At 46.6% G+C, this 22,620-nt stretch overlaps 1 protein-coding gene across 2 annotated transcripts in view; it reads right to left on the bottom strand.

Annotated features, from left to right (window-relative positions):
• Window positions 1-22,620, bottom strand: part of LOC144499868 (cohesin subunit SA-2) — a 121,871-nt gene that overhangs the window by 68,376 nt on the left and 30,875 nt on the right. For both annotated transcript variants that reach the window (XM_078222465.1, XM_078222466.1), the window contains exons 4-10: window positions 21,780-21,938; window positions 18,944-19,040; window positions 14,021-14,097; window positions 9,852-9,923; window positions 6,274-6,478; window positions 3,608-3,750; window positions 1,633-1,706 (exon numbers count right to left, since the gene is read on the bottom strand). In XM_078222465.1, the coding sequence (XP_078078591.1) occupies window positions 1,633-1,706; window positions 3,608-3,750; window positions 6,274-6,478; window positions 9,852-9,923; window positions 14,021-14,097; window positions 18,944-19,040; window positions 21,780-21,938 (827 nt within the window). The remainder of the gene's footprint in view (window positions 1-1,632; window positions 1,707-3,607; window positions 3,751-6,273; window positions 6,479-9,851; window positions 9,924-14,020; window positions 14,098-18,943; window positions 19,041-21,779; window positions 21,939-22,620) is intronic.

Genomic DNA, 22,620 nt, shown 5'->3' with positions numbered 1-22,620 from the left:
CTATCCTCCCGGGACTCTCTGCGACAGTGATGGAGAAGGTGCCCGAGCTTCCCAAATGGAAGCACGTCAGGGGGAAGGAAAAGCTGGAGGAACAACTTTCTTTCATTTCTCAGTGTATTCCTTCCTTAAAATTACATCAGGTAAAATATCCTTTACCGTTCCCAAAGATGCCTGTTAAATTTTCCTGCACCATTTTAGGCCGTCTTTCACTCTCAGCCACTCTTGTGACATCACTAATAGCTGAAGCATTCACTTGTCCATTAGACTTGACCATTCCAACACTCTGGGTGGGATTTTCCGGCCGCGCTCGCCCCGAAACCGGATAATCCCGCCCGAGGTCAACAGATCTTTCTATGGTCCGTCCCTCGCCCGCTCCGAATCCCGTGGTAAAATTCACCCCATTGTGTTACTGCATACAGGTACAGGGGAAATGTTAGGGAGAAGTCTTTCACTCAGAGGGTGGTGGGCGAGTGGAATCGGCTGCCGTCAGTGGTGGTGGAGGCAAACTCAATAGGGTCTTTTAAGAGACTCCTGGATGAGTACATGGGACTTAATAGGATGGAGGGTTATAGGTAGGCCTAAAAGGTAGGGATATGTTCGGCACAACTTGTGGGGCCGAAGGGCCTGTTTTGTGCTGTAGTTTTCTATGTTTCTATACCTATCTCCCATAAACATACAGTCATCAGAAATTCTGTTTCCCATTTTCCAAACTCGTACCAAGTCCTGTTAACACTCATCGACCCTGTGCTAATTGACCTGCATTGGTTCTAGGTTAAACAACACTTTGATTTCAATTCCTCTGTGAACTCACCCCTCCCTATCTCTGCAATCTCATCAAACTCCGCACCTCCGAGGAATCTGCACTCATCTATTTCTAGCCTCTTGAATATTCCTTGATTTTATTTGCTCCACCCTCATTGGCTAGGCCCTAAACTCCAGATTTCCTTCGCCAGGTCTCCCTGCCTCTGGAGCTTGCTCTCCTGCTTTAAGACACTCCTTGAAACCGACTTCGTTGACCAAATTTTTGGTCTTCTGACCTAACCTCTCTTGATGTGGTGTCATGGTGTCAGAATGGCATGACGGCCCAGTGGTGGGCACTGCTGCCTCACAGCACCAGGGACCCAGGTTTGATTCCTGGCTTGGGTCATTGTCTGTGCGGAGTCTGCACGTTCTCCCCATGTCTGTGTGGGTTTCCTCTGGGTCCGCCAGTTTCCTCCCATCGTCACAAAGATGAGCAGGTTCGGTGGATTAGCCTTGCTAAAATGCCCCAAAAGAGGCGTAGTTTGGGGGATTAGTGGAATAAATGCACGGAGTTACAGGGATAGGGGAGGAAGCTGGGCGTGGTTAAGATGCTCTGTGGGAGAGTCAGTGCAGATTTGATGGACCGAATGGCCTCCTGTGCTGTAGGGATTCGATGACTAAAGTGCACCTTCCACCCATTCAGATGTGCTGCCTTAAGCTGTGCCAATGAGTTGTCTCCACGAAACCAGGTGAGGATTGTACACTTGCACCTGATCTGTCCAGAAATTAATCCTTCTGTTCTTACCACAAATGGAAATTCAAGAGCTATGAAAAGCTGCTTTATTCCCGGGGAATGGGGAATTATTTTCACACCGCGGGGGGTAACATTACCGATATCTATGAAGGAAGATTCCTTTGAAAATGGCGTTCATCAGATTTTCAATGTTTTCTTGCTTTTCGATAATCTGAAAGAAATGGCATCAAACTATTTATTATCTGTCGTATCCTTGAAAAGACAAAACAAAACGGTGACACGTAGTTATTCCAATTCACCCACCGTCCCAGAGGCTGATAGCCCGAGGTGTTGACCGCTTAAGTTAGAATCATGGAAAAGCACGGGAGGAGGCCATTCAGCCCATCGAGGTTGCATCGGCTCTTTCAGAGAGCAATCCAGTTAGTGTGTCTCCCCCCCACCATCCCATTCCCCTCCATCCCGTTTCCCCCCACCCTGTTCCTCCCCGCCCCATTCCACCGCTGTGTGTTCCCTGCGACTGATTTTTCCTAGAAGTATTTAACCCTTTCCTTTCTGAAGAATGCTATTCAATCTGTATCCAGCACTTCAAGAGGCAGGGCATTCTGAATCTCATTACATCCTCGTGTCACGTCTGATTCTCTTACCAATCACCATTAATCCATGCCCTCAATTATTAACCCTTCAACTATTAGAAATGCTTTACTCTATCCAAGCCCTACGTGATTTTAAACCTCTCTACCAGAACCTGGTTTTTTTAACATTATTCACAGGATGTGGGCATCACTGATTGGGCCAACATTTATTGCCCATCCCTAATTGTCCTTGAATGGGCAATAAAGAGTCAACCTCATTGCTGTGGGTGTGGAGTCACATGTAGGCCAGACCAAGTAAGGACGGCAGATTTCCTTTCCGAACATTGGTGGACCAGATGGATTTTTATGAAAATCGACGATGATTTTGTGGTCATGCCAGATTTCTATTGAATTCAAATTTCACCATCTGCCATGGTGGGATTCGAACCCGGGTCCCCCAGAGCATCACCCTGGGTCTCTCCGTTACTAGTCTGGTGACAATACCATTGTGCCACTGCCTTCCACCAGATGCCAGGGAGTTCCCTAATTTCTCCTTCAATCCAAACACTAACAGCCACATTTACCTGATCTCCTTCCTCTATCAAAGATAATAGGAATTGCTAAGAAAAGCTGTGAGTTTAATTCCAAGAATTGCCCCTCACTTGAGCTTCAGGGCAGTGGGGAGGTGGTGCCCACAACTGGAGGTTTTATCAATCTTCAAACATGCTACACTAAAGGTATCTTCACCACATGGACTGCAGAGGTCAGAGAAGCACCACTTGTCCCACACACCCCGGACATTCTCTCTTCCACCTTCTTCCGTCGGGAAAAAGATACAAACATCTGAGGCCACGTACCAACCGACTCAAGGACAGCTTCTTCCCTGCTGCTGTCAGACTTTTGAATGGACCTACCTTGCATTAAGTTGATCTTTCTCTACACCCTAGCTATGACTGTAACACTACATTTTGCACTCTCTCGTTTCCTTCTCTATGAACGGTATGCTTTGTCTGTACAGCGCATAAGAAACAATACTTTTCACTGTAAACTAATACATGTGACAATAATAAATCAAATCAAATCAAATCAAAATGTCGGCAAGAGGTGGGCAATAAATCTTGGCCTTGCCAAAAATGTCTACATCTTCTCAAATACAATTCTGTTAGATTTTAAAGTTAAAATGTATTTATTAGTGTCACAAGTAGGCTGACATTAACACAGCAATGAAGTTACTGTGAAAATCCCCTAGTCGCAACACTCCGGCTCCTGTTCGGGTACACTGAGGGAGAATTTAGCATGGGCAATGCACCTAACCAGCACGTCTTTCGGACAGTGGGGGGAAACTGGAGCACCCGGAATAAACCCACACAGACACGGGGAGAACATGCAGATTACACACAGACAATGACCCGAGACCGGGAATCGAACCCGGGTCCCTGTCGCTGTGAGACAGCAGTGCTAACCACTGTGCCACAGTGCCACCCCACTAGGTTTCAGTACGGAGAAGGGAAAATGAACAATTAAGGGCAGTCATGCTTACCTCTTTTTTCTTCTCCAAGAATGTTTCCAGTCTCCTGGTGGGTCGTTTGTCAATCATCTCAACCTCACACTGTCGCTGAGAGTTTTGCAGTTGTACTCTCAGACTCAGAGACACGTTGATTAAGGCCGTCATTAGTTTCATAGCTCGAGGAAAAGAAAAATGTGAAAATCCTGGCGAACGTACTCCAGCAAATGCACTCACATCAATGCCATGAACATAACCAGGAGATTCTGTTGCTATAGTTTCCCTGAGTAACTGGCTGGAATTTTACATGGTAGGCCCCAGGCACTCTTGCTGAAAGGTCAGGGGGCAAGTCTGCCTTCACTCAGCAAGGCCGTCCCCACAGCACTTTGAAAGGTGTCGGGCCTCCGACTGGCTCAGGGCAAGATTTGCGCCCCCATGTGGGACAAGGTGCTGCCTCCAAGGGTTGCCAGGCAACCAAATGGCCGGCAGCTCTCTAGTTCTGACAGCGCCTCAAGAGCAGTGCCAACTGCTGGGTCTACAGCCAGTGCCCAACACTGAGGGACCATAGATATGGGGACAGAGGTACATTAGCTGGCAGGCCCTGGTGAGGGGGGTGGGTCAGGTTCAAGATGGTGATGGGGACTTGTGGCAGAGCGTACCTTGTGGGGAGTCACCTCCATTGGACACAGGGTGCACAAACAGGAGAGACCCTGCACTACCCACTCAATGACCACTAGGTCATGACACCTCCATGGACGGGGGAGGAGGCCCTTACATCACCATCAATTATCCACCTAAGGGTATAAAATCATAGAATCCTACAGTGTAGAAAGAGGCCATTCGGCCCATCGAGTTTGCACCAACCACAATTCCACCCAGGCCCTATCCCCATAACCGCATGCATTTACCCTAGCTGGTCCCCCTAACACTAAGGGGCAATTTAGCATGGCCAATCCACCTGACCCGCACAGCTTTGGATTGTGGAGGGAAACAGGAGCACCCGGAGGAAGCCCACACAGACACGAGGAAAATGAGCAAACTCCACACAGACAGTTACCCAAGATGGGAATCAAACCAAGTCCCTGGCGCTGTGAGGCAGCGGTGCCAACTACTGTACCACTGTGGTTAGCACTGCTATCAACTGGCCTAAGGTCAAGTGGGTGTCCCAACATCTCCCATGGTGTAGGTAAAATACTCGTGGGGACTGGGGCATGGTACGGCACCTGGGTTTATGGTTCCCCCACCTGCCAGTCCACTCCCATCAGAGGTGGGACATAAAATTCCACCTGTGTAATTGTAGTGATGCCTCCCAAGGTTAATACAGCACCTTTAACACAGTAAAACATTCCGAGGCTTCACAGGAATTCTCTCAAGAGTTCGGGAGGCAGAGCAAATGGCTTATAGGCAGCTAAATGCATGGCCCTCAATGATGCAGTGAAGGACACTGAGAATGGACAAGAGATGAGGAGGGGGCGCAGAGATCCAGACCAAGATCTACCAGGAGGGGAGGAAAGAGATCAAACGTCTCATGCCCGATTGTATCTGCCACTGTCTCTCATGGTGACAATGTCGATGCCATTTTTCCCCGAATTGGAGAATCTAAGGTTTCATAGCAGCATTCTGGAAGTCCACTCTGCCGGCTGTGTGGAACCTCTACCAGTTCCAAGAGAACCCACCGGAAATTCTGGAGAACGCAAAAACACTATGCCCACCTCCATGGGCGGCATGGTGGCGCAGTGCTTAGCGCTGCTGCCTCACAGCGCCAGGGATCTGGGTTCGATTCCAGCCTCGGGTTACTGTCTGTGTGGAGTTTGCACGTTCTCCCCGTGTCTGCGTGGGTTTCCTCCGGGTGCTCCGGTTTCCTTCCACAGTCCAAAGATATGTGGGTTTAGGTGGATTGGCCATGTTAAATTGACCCTGGTGTCAGGGGGATTAGCAGGGTAAATATGAGGGGTTGCAGGAATAGGATCTGGGTGAGATTGTAGTCGGTACAGACTCGATGGGCCGAATGACCTCCTTCTGCACTGTAGGGATTCTATGTTTCACATTGTTGAAGCACCATCCCCAAACTGTTCAAACAGAAGGAAGTTCACCACCTCCTCCTCAAGGAAAAATTGGGATTAGAAATAAATGGCGGCCTTGCCATTGACACCCATGTTTCAGGAATGCATTGATATATAAATCAAAAATATGCATATACTTATCAAACGATGCAAAAGGCAGATTAAATCATTTTGCACCACAAATTATAATGATTGCCCCTCAGATTTAATATTGCTATGGGCAGTTTGGCCCCTTAACATCCAATTGGTTTAAGGGTTGGGCTTCCACTTTATGAGGCAGTACAAAATGGCTGCCAAGCCTAACTCTGCAACACCAGGGGTGGGGTTTTCTGGCCGTGCTCACCCCAAAACCGGAAAATCCCGCCCAAGGTCAACGGACCTTGCATGGTCCTCCCCGCCCGCTATGATTCCCATGGCGGGCAGGACAGGAAAATTACCCCCCCAGATTTCCGTGCCCTTTCACCCAGCCAAACTCCCCATCGGGACACGTTATGTGAAAAGCCTGCCAGGGTTCAGGGCAGACCCTTGAGTTAGACAGATGTTGCGGGCTCTGAGGAGGTGGCAAGATCCCACAGCGGGGCCTAGTCCCAGTCCTCTGCCTTATCCCGAGCTCGTGTGACAAGTTCGCGCTCTTCTCACCTGCAAGCGTACTGGTGTGTCGGAAGGCCCGTACTTGGGAGTCTGAGAGTCCGGTCAGCAGGGAGATCACTGTATCCATCAGGTACTCATCATGTACAATGGTGTACTGGCAATGCTGAATTAGCAGAGAGAGAAACTCACAGAAATTGGACTTGAATTTCTTCCAGTAGGGTCCTGACATTGTGAGGGGGTAATCCCCACTGTCCTGGAAAGAGAGCAAGAGATAATGGTGAACAGTCAGAGCACAGTGGTTGGCACTGCTGCCTCACAGCACCAGGGACCCGGATTCAATTCTAGCCTCGGGTCACTGTCTGTGTGGAGTTTGCACGTTCTCCCCGTGTCTGTGTGGGTTTCCTCCGGGTGCTCCGGTTTCCTCCCACAGTCCAAAGATGTGTGGGTTAGGTGAATTGGCCATGCTAAATTCTCCCTTAGAGTCAGGGGGACTAGCATGGGGTGGGATAGGGGCTGGATGGGATTGTTATTGGTGCAGGCTTGATGGGCCAAACGGCCTGCTTCTGCACGGTAGGGATTCTATGAACCAGTTAGGGTCGGCAACCCTCCAGGAGTGTCCTGCACTCGCTGACCCTACACCGACACCCAGGATGTCAATGCTCCGGTTTTTAATAAAGTTTCACCTTGTGTTCAATTCCTGCCATGGTCTCGGCCCTCCCAACCTATGTAACCTCCCACCACTCTCCAAGACCTCCAATTCCAGCCTCTTGCGTATCACAAATTCTCATGACTTCACCAATGGCGTCAGCTGTCAAGGCCCAATGCACTGGAACCCCTCCCTAAATCTCTGTATCTCTCTTCCTCCCTCTCTTCACTTCTTCCTCCCACATCTTCACGCAAGATGCTGCTTAAAAACCTACCTCTTTGACAAAGCTTCTGGTCACTGTCCTAATACATCCCTCTGTGACTCGGTGTCAAATTTTAACAGTGATGCTGATGAAGCACCTTAACGCATTTTACTCTATGATGATAGAGACATTATGATGACTCTATGGCCGGAATTTTATCGGCACGCTTGCCCTGATTTTGGAGGCAGGTGAGGCTCGGAGATTCGGCATTCTCCGTTGGCCTTGGGCGGGATCGTACGAGCCTCTGGCAGACGTGCCAGTAAAATTCCACCCTATGACTCTTCTCTGATAAAGGTGCCGTACAGATGTAAGTCATTGCCATTATTGGAATTGAAGATTAATCTCCTGGATGCTGAGAAAAATCATAGCGGGCATCGAAACATATTTTCATATAGTCATTGAACACTATAGAGAAATTGAAATAGGGAAAAGAGGTTGCTTGACAACGCTGAATTGTTATGGGTGTGAGATCATGTGATCAAGCCTCCAGGAATACATCCGGTCAGAGTTGGCAACCCTGGAACCAATGGCTTGTTCACTAAACAATTGCCCAGAAACTTTTTTTTTATTCATTCGTGGGACATGGGCGTCGCTGGCTGGCCAGCATTTATTGCCCATCTCTAGTTGCCCAAGGGGAGTTAAGAGTCAACCACATTGCTGTGGCTCTGGAGTCACATGTAGGCCAGACCGGGTAAGACTTCCTTCCCTAAAGGACATTACTGAAACAGTAATTTCCGACAATCGACAATGGTTTCATGGTCATCAATAGATTCTTAATTCCAGATTTTTTTTATTGAATTCAAATTCCACCATCTGCTGTGGCGAGATTTGAACCCGGGTCCCCAGAACATTAGCTGAATTTCTGGATTAATAGTCTGGCGATAATACCACTTGGCCATCGCCTCCCCTGTTTATTCCTTTACACCCCTCGTCCCCTCATCCCCGCCCTCTCACGCATATTAACTTTGCTTCCAATTGCCATTTCCCTCTCACTTTCTCCTGGTCATTTCTCGGATTCTTCCCTTCCCTTCCTCAACATCTCCATTTCTGGGAAAAGCTGTCGACCAATATCTACGATAAGTCCACTGATTCTCATCGCACCTTGACTACCTTTCTTCCCACCCTCTCCTGTAAGAACTCTATTGCATTCTTCCAGTTTCAAAAATTCATTCACGGGGTGTGGGCATTGCTGGCTACGCCAGCATTTATTGCCCATCCCTAGTTGCCCTTGAGAAGGTGTTGGTGAGCTGCCTTCTCGAACCGCTGCAGTCCCTGGGGTGTAGGCACACCCACAATAGGGAGGGAGTTTTGACCCAGCAACAGTGAAGGAACTGCGATATATTTCCAAGTCAGGACGGTGAGTGGCTTGGAGGGGAACTTGCAGGTGGTGGTATGTGCCGCCCTTGTCTTTTTAAGTGGTAGTGGTCGTGGGTTTGGAAGGTGCTGTCTAAGGAATGCTGGTGAGTTCCTGTAGTGCATCTTGTAGATAGTACACACTGCTGCTACTGTGTGTCAGTGGTGGAGGGAGTGGATGTTTGTGGAACGGGTGCCAATCAAGCGGGCTGCTTCATCCCAGATGGTGTTAAGCTTCTCAAGTGGTGTTAGAGCTGCACGCATCCAGACAAGTGGAGAATATTCCATCACGCTCCTGAATTGTGCCTTGTTGATGATGGACAAGATTTGTGGAATTTGGAGATGAGTTTCTCACCTCAGGTTCATAGCCTTGACCTGCTCCAGTAGCCACAGTACTTACCTGGCTAGTGCTGCTCAGTTTCTGGTCAATGGTAACCCCCAAGATGTTGATAGTGGGGGATTCAGTGCTGGTAATGCCATTGAATGTCAAGAGGTGATGGTTAGATTCTCTTTTGTTGGAGATGGCCATTGCCTGGCACTTGTGTGGCGTGAATGTTATTTGCCACTTGTCAGCCCAAGCCTGGATATTGTCCAAATCTTATTGCATTTGGACACGAATTGCATATCAGTATCTGAGGCGTCATGAATGGTACTGAACATTGTGCAATAATCAGTGAATATCCCCACTCCTGACCTTAGAAAGAAGGTAATTGATGAAGCAGCTGAAGATGATTGGACTAGGGACAATATATGGAGGAACTCCTGAAATTAAGTCCTGGACTCAGTTTGACAGCTATGTCCTTTAGGACTTGACCAGCTTGGTTAGTATTGGTGCTACCCAGCCAGTCTTGGTGATGACATTGAAGTCCTCCAGTTAGGGTACATTCTGCACCCTCAGTCCTTCCTCCAAGTGGTGGAAGAGTACTAATTCATCAACTGAGTGGAGGCACTACGTGGTAATCAGTGACATGAGACTTCATGGAATCTGGAGTCGATGTTGAGGTCTCCCAGGTTAACTCCCTCCCGACTGTAGACCACTATGCTGGGTCTGTCCTGCTTGGTGGGACAAGACATATCCAGCAATGGTGATGGTGCAGTCTGGGCCACTATCAGTCAGCTAAGAATCCATGAAGATGACTATGTCAAGCTGATGCTTGACTAGTCTGTGAGACAGCTCTCCCAATGTTGGCACTAGCCCCCAGATGTTCGTAAGGAGGACTTTGCAAGGTTGACAGGGCTGGGTTTGTCGTTGTCTTTTCTGGTGCATAGGTCGATGCCGAGTGATCCACCTGGCTGCAGAGAATGAAGAAGGACAAAACAAATCTCTACTCGTCATCATTAAAGTGAAGAAAGCTGACTTAATACCAGATCCAGTGGCCACGTAACGTTTAGGATCCAGGGGTACACCATGAACTTCTTGTACTGCAAGCCTGTCTCCTGCGAAAGACACAAGGGCAACATTAAATTTCATGGCCATTGTAAAAGGCAGAGATCATTTATCTTGGAAACTGTCTTCAAAAATGTCTATGGGGTTCTTCAATTCAGTGTTGCAGCAATTTGAGTCGGTCATTGATATAATAACAGAATATAATGCAAAATCAGATCCTCTCAAAGAGTTCCACCTACAATTAATTACTTTAAGCTCCAGCCTACCTTGGTAGGTGAGCAAATTGTGCAGCAGCCATTTTACATTCTGCAAAATGCCACAAGCATGACAATCAAGATGGATATCCAGTTTTTGCCCAATCAATCCGTCTTTTTCTCACCGGACATGCAAAATCCTAGACCAGATTTTCCCACTGGAGGTGAGAAGACGCTTTGATTCAGACTGGTAGAATTGCCTCCATCTCCAGCATGCTTGTAATGATTGTCCCTTTAAGGGCAACACAGCAGAGTAAGGGTTACTGACCTGGGTGACCAATGGGGACTCAGGGTGGGGAATCACCCCAGGGGGAGGAGTTCTCATAGGCAGAAGCATTCCAGAACTAGCTGCTCTTGTAGGTCCTTGTAAATAAATCCTTTGCTGTTCACTAATGAAGCTTCTGAAAATAAGACAAGATCTGGCCAAGGTAGACTGAGAGCAGCTACTAATGGGAAAATCTACAGAAGAGCACTGTTGGGGAGGAAGGGGTGGGCATTCAAAAAGGAAATGGGGAGAATGTAATCCCAGCATGTTCCCTCTAGGGTGAAAGGTGGGAATAACAAGCCCAGAGAACCATGGATAATCAGAGACATTCAGGATACAATGAGAAGGAAAAGAAAGGCTTTTAAAAAGTACAAGGGGAGCAAATCAGTGGAGGCATTAGTGAGGTGTAGAAAGTGCAGGGTGGAGCTTAAGAAATCAATTAGGAATGCAAAGAGGGGATATGAGAAAGCTCTGGCTGGTAAAAGTAGGGAAAATCCCAAGATATTCTATAGGTATATCAATAGGAAGAGGATAACCAGGAAAAGAGTAGCGCCCATTAGGGGCAATCTGTGGGTGGAGCCAAAGGACATCGGTAGAGTGTTGAAAAAATACTTCACATCTGCACATCTGTTTTCACCCAAGAGAATGAGGATGATGGTCTGGAACTTCGGGAGAGAGACTGTGAGGTTCTTGAGCAAATTGACATAGGGTATTGGAGGTGTTGGCAGCCTTAAAAGTGGATAGCTTGCCAGGTCCAGATGAATTGTGCCCTAGGCTGCTGTGGGAGGTAAGGGAGGAGATTGCAGGGGCTCTGACCCAAATTTTCAATTCCTCTCTGGCCACGGCAGGTGGAGTTGGGGGCGTGGGGGGGGGGGGGGGGGGGGGGTGCCAGATTACTGGAGAACAGGTAATGTAGTTCCACTATTTAAGAAGGGTTGTAGAGATAAACCAGGGAACTACAGACCAGTGAGTCTCATGTCAGTGGTCGGGAAACTATGAGAGAAACTTCTGAAGGAGAGTATCTATCTCCACTTGGAGAGGCAAAGCTTGATCAGGGATAATCAGCATGGCTTTGTCAGAGGGAGGTCATGCCTAACAAATTTGATTGATTTTTTTGAGGAGGTGACCAGGTGTGTGGATGAGGGTAGTGCAGTCGATGTAGTTTATATGGATTTCAGCAAAGCCTTTGACAAGAAGGTAAATTCACATGGGATACGGGATAATTTGATAAAGTGGATTCAACATTGGTTCAGTTGTAGGAGACAGAGGGTGATGACAGAAGGCTGCTTTAGTGACTGGAAGCCAGTGTCCAGTGGGGTACCACAGGGATCTGTGTTGGGTCCCCTATTATTCGTCATTTATATAAATGACATTGATGACTATGTAGGGGATAGGATTATTAATTTTGTGGATGACACAAAGATTGGACGGGTGGTTAACAGTGAGGCAGAGTGTCTTGGACTACAAGAAGATGTATACGGAATGGTCAAATGGGTAGATAAGCGGCAGGTGGAATTTAATCCTGAAAAGTGTGAGGTGATACACTTTGGAAGGAGTAATTTGACAAGAAAGTATTCAACGAATGATAGGACACAAGGAAATTCTGTGGAACAAAGGGAGCTTGGCGTGTTTGTCCACAGATCTCTGAAGGCGGAAGGGCTGTTAGTTGGGTGGTGAAAAAGACATATGAAACACTTGCCTTTACCAATCGAGGCAGAGATTACTAAAGCAGGAAAGTCATGTTGGAGTTGTATGGAACTTTGGTGAGGCCACAACTAGAGTATTGTGTGCAGTTCTGGTCGCCACATTATAGGAAGGATGTGATTGCACTGGAGGGGGTGCAGAGAAGATTCACCAGGATGCTGCCTGGGATGGAACATTTAAGTTATGAAGGGAGATTGGATAGGCTTGGGTTGTTTTTGTTGGAGCAGAGAAGACTGAGGGGCGACCTGATCGAGGTGTTCAAGATTATGAGGGACATGGACAGAGCGAATAAGGAGCAGCTATTCCCTTTAGTTGAAGGGTCAGTCACGAGGGGATATAGGTTTAAAGTGAGGGGCAGGAGGTTCAGAGGAGACCTGAGGAAAAACTTTCTTACCCAGAGGGTGGTGACGGTCTGGAATGCGCTGCCTGGGAGGGTGGTGGGGGCTGGTTGCCTCACATCCTTTTAAAAAGTATCTGGATGAGCACTTAGCACATCATAATATTCAGGGCTATGGGCCAAGTGCTGGCAGATGGGATGAGGTGGGAGTTCAGGTGTTTCTAATGTGTCGGTGCAGACTCAATGGGCCAAAGGGCCTCTTCTGCGCTGTATGATTTTATGATTCTATGATAAGTGCAGCATTACAGTGCTGTGATGCACAATGATTAACTTAAGGGTGAGAGGGGTGGACTAAATGTTTTGCACTACTAAAACAGTTGATCAAGTTACCAGAGCAGGCGGCTGAGTTTGAGGGCAGCTGAACCACATACTGCTACAATTCCTCTTCCAGTAGTTGTCTCAATCCTCTCCTGAAGTGTTCAGAGATAATGGGGCTAGGTTCATGTATGCTTCCTGCTGGCATGTCGAGCAGCCACACTTCATATGTAACCCCAGTCTGAATGGAAATGGGTTAGTGGTTAGCATTGCTGCCTCACAGCTCCAGGGACCCAGTTTAATTCTGGCCTTGGGTCACTGTCTGTGTGGAGTCTGCACATTCTCCCCGTGTCTGTATGGGTTTCCTCCGGGTGCTCCAGTTTCCTCCCACCCTCCAAAGATGTGCGGGTTAGGTTGATTGGCCCTTAATGACAGGGAGACTAATAGGGTAAATATGTGGGGTTACGGGGATATGGGCTGGGTGGGATTGCTGTCGGTGCAGGCTCAATGGGCCAAATGGCCTCCAGTGTACCCGAACAGGTGCCGGAGTGTAGTGTCTACGGGATTTTGACAGTAACTTCATTAGTGTTAATATAAGCCTACTTGTGACATTAATAAATAAACATTAAACTTTCTGCACTGTAGGGATTCTATAATTCTAAAAGTTTAAAGTTTATTCATTAGTGTCACAAGTAGGCTTACATTAACACTGCAATGAAGTTACTGTGAAAATCTCCTAGTCGCCTTACTGCCGCCTGTTCGGGTACACTGAGGGAGAACTTAGCATGGCCAATGCACCTAACCAGCACGTCTTTCGGACTGTGAGAGAAAACCGGAGCACCCGGAGGAAACCCACGCAGACACGGGGAGAACATGCAGACTCTGCACAGACAGTGACCCGAGCCGGGAATCGAGCCCAGGTCCTTGGCGCTGTGGGGCAGCAGTGCTAACCACTGTGCCTTGATTCTATTGAATAGTAGGGCAGGCTCGAGGGGCCATATGGTCTACTCCTACTCCAATCTCTCATGTTGCTCTGTGCACGCAGTGCATTAAGGCACGTCGGGATTACCACAGCACCTTTTAACTGTGTCAGTCTGCGGTAACTGTCTGTGCAAGCTGTCGGATTTGTTGAGTCCACGCATGTATCCTCCCCGCTGTGAAACTGCTGCTTATACAGCATTCAAATCCACAATTTATGTGAGGAGGAAGATTGAATATGCAGCACCCGATGAAAACCGTGTTTTCAAATCAATCTCAAAAACCTTATTTCACCTCATCAAATTCCTCAGTCATTTTTCTCCGAATGTCAGGATTGTGCATATTCTGAAAAACCTCAGCCGTAACCATCCCTGCAACAAGCGGGAGAGAAAACACTTAGAATGAAACACATTACTTAAAAATATTCATGCATGAGAATAAAATACATCACATTTTGACAAAAGGAATGTCCTCATAAAGCAGGAAGTATAAATAATAGGCGCACAGTCACACGAGTCTCCCGCTGGTCAGAAAACCCAGGTCCTCAGATTAGCCCTTTGCCCTTGTGGGAAGGGGTTTTAAGTGGGCAAGTCTAAGTTTGAAAATAATGCCCCGGCGTTTCTCTGCAGAGTCCAGTCCTGCTCCACGATATCTACTTTTCGAAAGCACAATCTGGTTTTGGCCAGTCCTCAGACAGACCAGCCCCAGTTTTGGACTAACTGCAAAAACAACTTGGATTCTTTATTATTCAATCCGTGGGACACGGGCCTCGCTGGCTGGGCCAGCATTTATTGCCCATCCCTAGTTGCCCTTGAGAAGGTGGTGGTGAGCTGCCTTCTTGAATCGCTGCAGTCCACATGCTGTGGGTTGACCCACAATGCACTTAGGGATGGAATTCCAGGATTTTGACCCAGCGACTGCGATGCAATGGCGATATATTTCCAAGTAAGGAGTCTAACAACACCAGGTTAAAGTCCAACAGGTTTATTTGATAGCAAAAGCCACTAGCTTTCGGAACAGGCTGTTCCTTCTTCAGGTGGGTGGGAGTTCTGATCACAAACAGGGCACAAAGACACAAACTCAATTCACATGAATAATGATTGGAATGTGAGTCTTTACAGCTAATCAAGTCTTAAAGGTACAGACAATGTGAGTGGAGGGAGCATTAAACACAGGTTAAAGAGATGTGTATTGTCTCCAGACAGGACAGCCAGTGAGATTTTGCACATCCAGGCAAGTTGTGGGGGTTACAGATAGTGTCACATGAACCCAATATCCTGGTTGAGGCCGTCCTCATGTGTGCGGAACCTGGCTATCAGATATATTTCCAAGTCAGGATGGTGAGTAGCTTGGAGGGGAACTTGCAGATGGTGATATTTCCATGTATCTTCTACCCTTGTCCTTCGAGATGGAAGCGGTCATGGGTTTGGAAGGTAACAAATTGTCCCAGAATCCCTCATAAAGACAAAACTGGACAACGGGCAATGAAGGTTCAAAGGACATAGCCAAAGGTTCATTTAGGAATCCTATGAGGGAAGGGTGACAGGTAACAAGAAATAAGTATTTGGGAAGAGTGCCTCAAAGTGTGAGGCCAATACTGCTGATAGCTCAGTTGCTAAAAGCCACAGATAGAGGGAGAGAAAGGGTTTGAATGACTTGCAGGAATGGCCTGACACTTAAGCTGGAGCCAACAACAACCTTAACCAGGCCCAAGGCAATGTAAGAACTTGGGGATGAGCTAAAGGATTTTTAATTTGATATATTGGTAAAGGGAGAATCAATTGATTCTCATTTGTTCCAAGTGGCAAGGACAGGAGTGAAAGGAGTTTAGTGCTAGATTAGGATTCTTTTTAAAATATTTATTTTTTTCATGGGATGTGGACATCACTGACTCTGCCAGCATTTATAGAGTCATAGAGGTTTACAGCATGGAAACAGGCCCTTCGGCCCAACTTGTCCATGCTGCCCTTTTTTTTAAAACCCCTAAGCTAGTCCCAATTGCCCGCATTTGGCCCATATCCCTCTATACCCATCTTACCCATGTAACTATCCTAACACTTTTTAAAAGACAAAATTGTTCCCGCCTCTACTACTGCCTCTGGCAGTTTGTTCCAGACACTCACCAACCTCTGTGTGAAAAAATTGCCCCTCTGGACCCTTTTGTATCTCTTCCCTCTCACCTTAAACCTATGTCCTCTAGTTTTAGACTCCCCTACCTTTGGGAAAAGATATTGACTATCTAGCTGATCTGTGCCCCTCATTATTTTATAGACCTCTATAAGATCAGCCTTTTACGCTCCAGAGAAAAAAGTCTCAGAATCCCGACAGTGCAGAAGGAGGCCATTCGACCCATCAAGTCTGCACCGACAACAATCCCACCCAGGCCCTATTTCCGTATACCCACATATTTACCCTGCTAATCCCCCTGACACGAGGGTCAATTTAGCATGGCCTATCAGCCTAACCGTGCACATCTTTGGATTGTGGGAGGAAACCAGAGCACCTGGAGGAAACCCATGCAGATACAGGGAGAATGTGCAAACCCCACGCAGTGACCCGAGGCCGGAGTTGAAACCGGGTCCCTGGCACTGTGAGGCAGCAGTGCTAATCACTGTGCCACTGTGCCGTCCTTGAGATTTATTACCCATCCCTACCTGCTCTTGAGCTGGTGGGCTCCCTTCTTTGTAGCAGTTTGATACAATTGAGTGGCTTGCCAGACCATTTCAGAGAGCATTGAGAGTTAAGCATATTGTTGTGGGTTTTGGAGTCACATGTAGAACAGACTGGGTAAGGACGACAGATTTTCTTCCCTAAAGGACATCACTGAACCAGATGGGTTTTTACAATAACCAATCATAGTTTCATGGCCTTCTATACTGAGACTAGCTTTTAATTGCAGATTTTTTACAGTAAGAAGTCTCACAACACCAGGTTAAAGTCCAACAGGTTTATTTGGTAGCACGAGCTTTCGTAGCATTGCCCCTTCATGAGGAAGGAGCAGCACTCCGAAAGCTCGTGCTACCAAATAAACCTGTTGGACTTTAACCTGGTGTTGTGAGGCTTCTTACTGTGCCCACCCCAGTCCAACGCCGGCATCTCCACATTATGTCCAGATTTTTATTGATTGAATTCAAATTCCCCAGATGCTATGGTGGGATTTGAACCTGTGTTCCTGGAACATTAGCCTGGGTGCAGGTGGTCAAGTTGTAATTCATGTAAAATTGAACTTGGAACGTCATACAGGATTCATTGAGCCAACAAATGATGATGAGATGTAGGAGAACAACAGCAGCAAGGTGGGCAGAGGCAAGCAATGTTTTGGAGCCTGAAATGACCATATGACTCTATGATTCTATCTTGGTGATGGTCCTGCTGTGGGGTTTGGGATTGGCAAAGCGAGAGAGGTTTGGATTAGTCTTTCCCATGTTAAGCATGGAAGAGGCCATTCAGCCCCTCGAGTCCTTTCCTCCATTCAGTTAGATCATGGCTGATTTGTACCGCATCTCCATCTACCCACCTTTTTATCCATTGCACTTGATATTCTTACCTCACCAAACCCTATGGATCTCATACTAGATTCCTCCCCGTTGTCCCAGCAAGCACAGCCTTTTGAGAGAGAGAGCATTCCAGTTTTATTTTACATGTCTGTGAGTGGAAAATGTGCTCCCTCTACCCCGACAACCATTTCCCTCCTAAACGGCCAAGCATTCATTTTTATAATGATCCCCCTGTTCTTGGTTCCACCGTAGTCATGATGTGGAGATGCCGGCGTTGGACTGGGGTAAACACAGTAAGAAGTTTAACAACACCAGGTTAAAGTCCAACAGGTTTATTTGGTAGCAAAAGCCACACGTCTGTGTCGATATGCGCGATCTTCTTGGAGATCCTCTCCACTTGGAACCGGCAGTTTGCGGTGTCGATGGTAGTCATGATGTGGAGATGCCGGCGTTGGACTGGGGTAAATACAGTAAGAAGTTTAACAACACCAGGTTAAAGTCCAACAGGTTTATTTGGTAGCAAAAGCCATCGTGTGGCTTTTGCTACCAAATAAACCTGTTGGACTTTAACCTGGTGTTGTTAAACTTCTTACTTGGTTCCACCATCAGAGGTCGTTGTTTCTCTGCATCTATCCTGTGGAATCCACTTAACAATTTAAATCACTTTATGGAATCCTCTGGACTTGTCAAAACACTTGACAACCCTTGAGTTACACTTGAAATTGAGTCACTTTGGTTCTGGAAGCAAAGAGGTGGAAGGGTGTGGAAATTGCATGGGTAAGGGGATTATCATTATAAATATATATTTTTAATCTAAACCAAAGTAATCATTCTTAACAGGCTCGTGTTAGAACATGCTTCAATCACAACAGTGAGATGTAGAATGTCTGGACAGAGGGTCTGACCTATAAGGAGAGGTTGGATAAACTAGAGTTGTTTTCCTCTGGAGCGGCGGAGGCTGAGGGGAGACCTGATAGAAGTCTATAAAATTATGAGAGGCATAGATAGGGTTGACAGCCAGAATCCTTTTCCCAGAGTTGATGGCAGATGGTGGAATTTGAATTCAATAAAAAATATCTGGAATTAAGAATCTACTGATGATCATGAAACCATTGTCGATTGTCGGAAAAACCCACCTGGTTCACTAATGTCCTTTAGGGGAGGAAATCTGCTGTCCTTACCCGGTCTGGCCTACATGTGACTCCAGAACCACAGCAATGTGGTTGACTCTCAACTGCCCTCGGAAAACGAGCGATGAGCAATAAATGTTGGCCAGCCAGTGACGCCAATGTTCCATGAATTAATAAAAAGAAAATGTCTTAACACTAGGGGGCATGCACTTAAAGGTGAGACGGGGAAAGTTCAAAGGAGATGCGAGGGGCAAGTTTTTTACACAGTGAGTGGTAGGTGTCTGGGACGCACTGCCAGGGGTGGTGGTGCAGGCAGATGCAATAGGGGCGTTTCAGGGGCTTTTAAGGAGCACATGAGTATGCAAGGAATAGAGGGGTACAGACCAAGGGCAGGCAGCAGGGATTAGTTGAATTTGGCGTCATGTTCAGCACAATATCGTGGGCCGAAGGGCCTGTTCCTGTGCTGCACTGTTCTACGTTCTAAAATATTAAATCATCCTGACATTATTTCAAGAGCATCTTTAGTGAGATACAGAGTAATATATCACGGATAAGACAGCGCACATTAATGACAAATCAGAGCTGAGTACCTCTGCATCCCGAACACTGAATGAAGAAAATGATGAGATCCAGGAGTGCAGTATCTCTGTCTTGTTTATACTCTTCAACCCAGTCATTAACAACAGCCTGCAAAGCAAGAGAAAAGAAGTCACATAGCCTGAAACAACATTCCGACTTAGAAACGCCTTAAAACAAATTCCTTCAAATCAGAGAAAGGTTATTACTTTCTTTTCAAAAATATATGGACTAGATTCTACTATTTGATTAGATTTGATATGATTTGACTTATTATTGTCACATGTATTGGGATACAATGAAAAGTATTGTTTCTTACGCACTATAAAGACAATACATAGTGTACGTAGAGAAGGAAAGCAGAGTGTGCAGAACCAGTCTCCCATCCATTGACTCTGTCTACACTTCCCGCTGCCTCGGCAAAGCAGCCAGCATAATTAAGGATCCCACACACCCCGGACATTCTCTCTTCCACCTTCTTCCGTCGGAAAAAAGATACAAAAGTCTGAGGTCACGTACCAACCGACTCAAGAACAGCTTCTTCCCTGCTGCTGTCAGACTTTTGAATGTACTTACCTTGCATTAAGTTGATCTTTCTCTACACCCTAGCTATGACTGTAACACTACATTCTGCACTCTCTCGTTTCCTTCTCTATGAACGGTATGTTTTGTCTGTATAGCGCGCAAGAAACAATATTTTTCATTGTATGTTAATACATGTGACAATAATAAATCAAATCAAATCAAATGTAGTGTTACAGTCATAGCTAGGGTGTAGAGAAAGATCAACTTAAGTAAAGTTTATTTATTGGTCACAAGTAGGCTTACATTAACAATGAAGTTACTGTGAAAATCCCCTAATCGCCACACTCCGGCACCTGTTCGGGTACACTGAGGGAGAATTTAGCATGGCCAATTCACCTAACCAGCACACTTTTCAGAGTGTGCGAGGAAACCAGAGCACCTGGAGGAAACCCACGCAGACACGGGGAGAACGTGCAAACTCCACACAGACAGTGACCCAAGCCGGAAATCAAACCCGGGTCCCTGGCGCTGTGAGGCGGCAGTGCCACCGTGCCGCCCTAAGGTACGTCTATTCAAAAGTCTGATGACAGCACGGAAGAAGCTGTTCTTGAGTCGGTTGGTACCTGACCTCAGACTTTTGTATTTTGTTCCCAACGGAAGAAGGTGGAAGAGAGCATGTCCGGGGAGCGTGGGGTCCTTGATTACGCTGGCTGCTTTTCCTTTATCCGATGTTACTTATTGACACTATGTTGAAGACTGGCCGTATAATAACTTCAGTGGGAGAAAAATACTGGAAAATTAATCCCATCTTGTGATCTTTTTCCGATGCTGGGTATAATGTGGAAAGATTAGCAGATGTATGTTGGAGAGATCATGAGTTTTATTAACCAGAAAAGAACAGATGTTGGTCTAATTGGAGCACATAATTTTCCACACAAATTCGCTGATCTTTCAAAATTGTACCCAGCGTCTAAAAATATTACAACGTGGAATGTTCTTGTCCAATATCTTTTAGATCCTTGGCACCTATCACGTGGAGTGAAAGTCAGTTGCTAATGGAAGGTATACAGCAGGATGTGCACTCTCTGATGCTTTGTACAGATTTCACATTTATCACCAATCTCTCCTACAAGGATTGTTAACCTTTGGCTAATGGGGTGAGCAAATTGTGTAACTTTAAGGCAATTTGGTCTTTTTCTCGCTCTGGTTCATATCACATGATGCCATTCGTAATTTCTAACACTCTGATGAGAAATATCAGTGCCAGGAGTGACCAGCTGGCACACCAGTTTACCGACATCGTCTCCGAGCCATTTTCCGGGAGGTGGGATCCAACGAAGGATCTGGGTCAAAATCCTGGAACTCCCTCCCCAACAGCACTCCCGATCTGGCCTCAACTCCATATTCCCCCAATAACCTTTGACTCTCTGAGAACCATAGATCCCCGACAGTGCAGAAGCAGGCCATTAGATCGAGTCTGCATGACTCTCTGAAAGAGCATCTTACCAGGCCTACCTTCCTGCCTTATCCCAGTAACCCCGTGCGGTCAGCTTTAGACACTAAGGGGCAATTTAGCATGGCTAATTCACCTAACCTGCAAATCTTTGGACACTAAGGGGCAATTTAGAATGGTCAATCCACCTAACTACACATCTTAGTCAAGAATCTATCTAGCTCTACCTTAAGTATATTCAATGACCCTGCCTCCACCACACTCTTGGGAAGAGACTTCCAAAGACTAACCCTCTAAGAGAAAATAATTCTCCCCCATCTCTTTCTGAAATGAGTGGCCCATATTTTTAAACTGTGTGCCCTAGTGCTAGTCTCTGTCATGAGGGGAAATATCCTTCCAGTATCCACCCTGTCAAGTCCCCTCAGGATTTTACACGTTTCGGTAAGATCATCTCATTCTTCTCCACTCCAGTAGATACAGGCCCAGCCCAATTATCCTTGTAAAATAACCCCCTCATCCCAGGAATTAGTCAACTTAACCTTTTTTGAACTGCTTTGAATACAGTCAGGTCCTTTCTTAAATAAGGAGATCAAAACTGCACACAGTACTCCAGATGTGGTCTCACCAGGGCCCCGTACAACTGGAGCAAAACATCCCTACTTGTAAATTCCATTCCCCTTGCATTAAACAACAACATTCAGTTCGCCATCCTCATCACTTGCTGCACCTGCATACTAACATTTTGCGATTCATGTACCAGGACGCCCAGATCCCTCTGTACCACGGAACTGGGAATGAATGATTACTGGTCTTGCTGGAATGTTAGACATTGCTGCACTATCTCCAGTCTCTCCTTACTGTCCCGCACATACCTGCATTGCACTCTTCCCCATCCTGACCACTTCAAACAGTGTGACAGCCTCAATGTCTCCATCCCTCTGGCGGTGCCCATTCATCCGTCCCTGCCGAGAACACACCGAGGCTCTCCTCCTGCCTTTCTCAGACTGGTCTCTTCGCCTCTTCTTCCATGGCTGAAAAAAAAAGGCAAGGAAAAGAATGTTTTCAATTTGATTTCCAACATTAATATCGAGACTGCCTTATTGTGATGACTTCAGCCAGCCAAATGAGGTTGCTAGAGTATAAACTACCTGATGAGTCCTAATTGATGGTTAAATCAGGGAGCCTCATGCTCCCTATTTAAAGCAGGTGTGTCAGACTCCCAGCCTGCATTCAGCAGGGAGCAACTGGAGAGCTGGCTGTGTACAGATGTATGATGTAAATAAAGTAACTTGGTGACGGGACTTTTGCCCCTGTGGAGTTATTACACTTACTGACTGCACGGACGCAAGTGTCCTCCAGAGGGTTAAGGAAGCATCTCCTGACATTATGACCATTCGATTAAAGCTAATATTTTTGCTAGGGTTTGTTAGCCTGCTGCTGAATGCCAAAGAAATGCATTGAACAACAGCATCAACAATGGGACCCAGCACCTGGGCAAGTGGGTCCTGCTATCCAACTTAGAATAACAACAAGATTAAGGCAGGTTTTGTTTTACCTCTATTGAAGTTTAAAGTTTATTTATTAGTGTCACAAGTAGGCTTACATTAACACTGCAATGAAGTTACTGTGAAAATCCCCGAGTCGCCACACTCCGGCACCTATACACCGAGGGAGAATTAAGCATGGCCAATGCGTCTTTGGACTGTGGGAATA

Source organism: Mustelus asterias, chromosome 10, assembly GCF_964213995.1.
Source record: "Mustelus asterias chromosome 10, sMusAst1.hap1.1, whole genome shotgun sequence".
NCBI classification, from domain to species: domain Eukaryota; kingdom Metazoa; phylum Chordata; class Chondrichthyes; order Carcharhiniformes; family Triakidae; genus Mustelus; species Mustelus asterias.
This window is presented reverse-complemented; position numbering and strand designations above follow the sequence as displayed.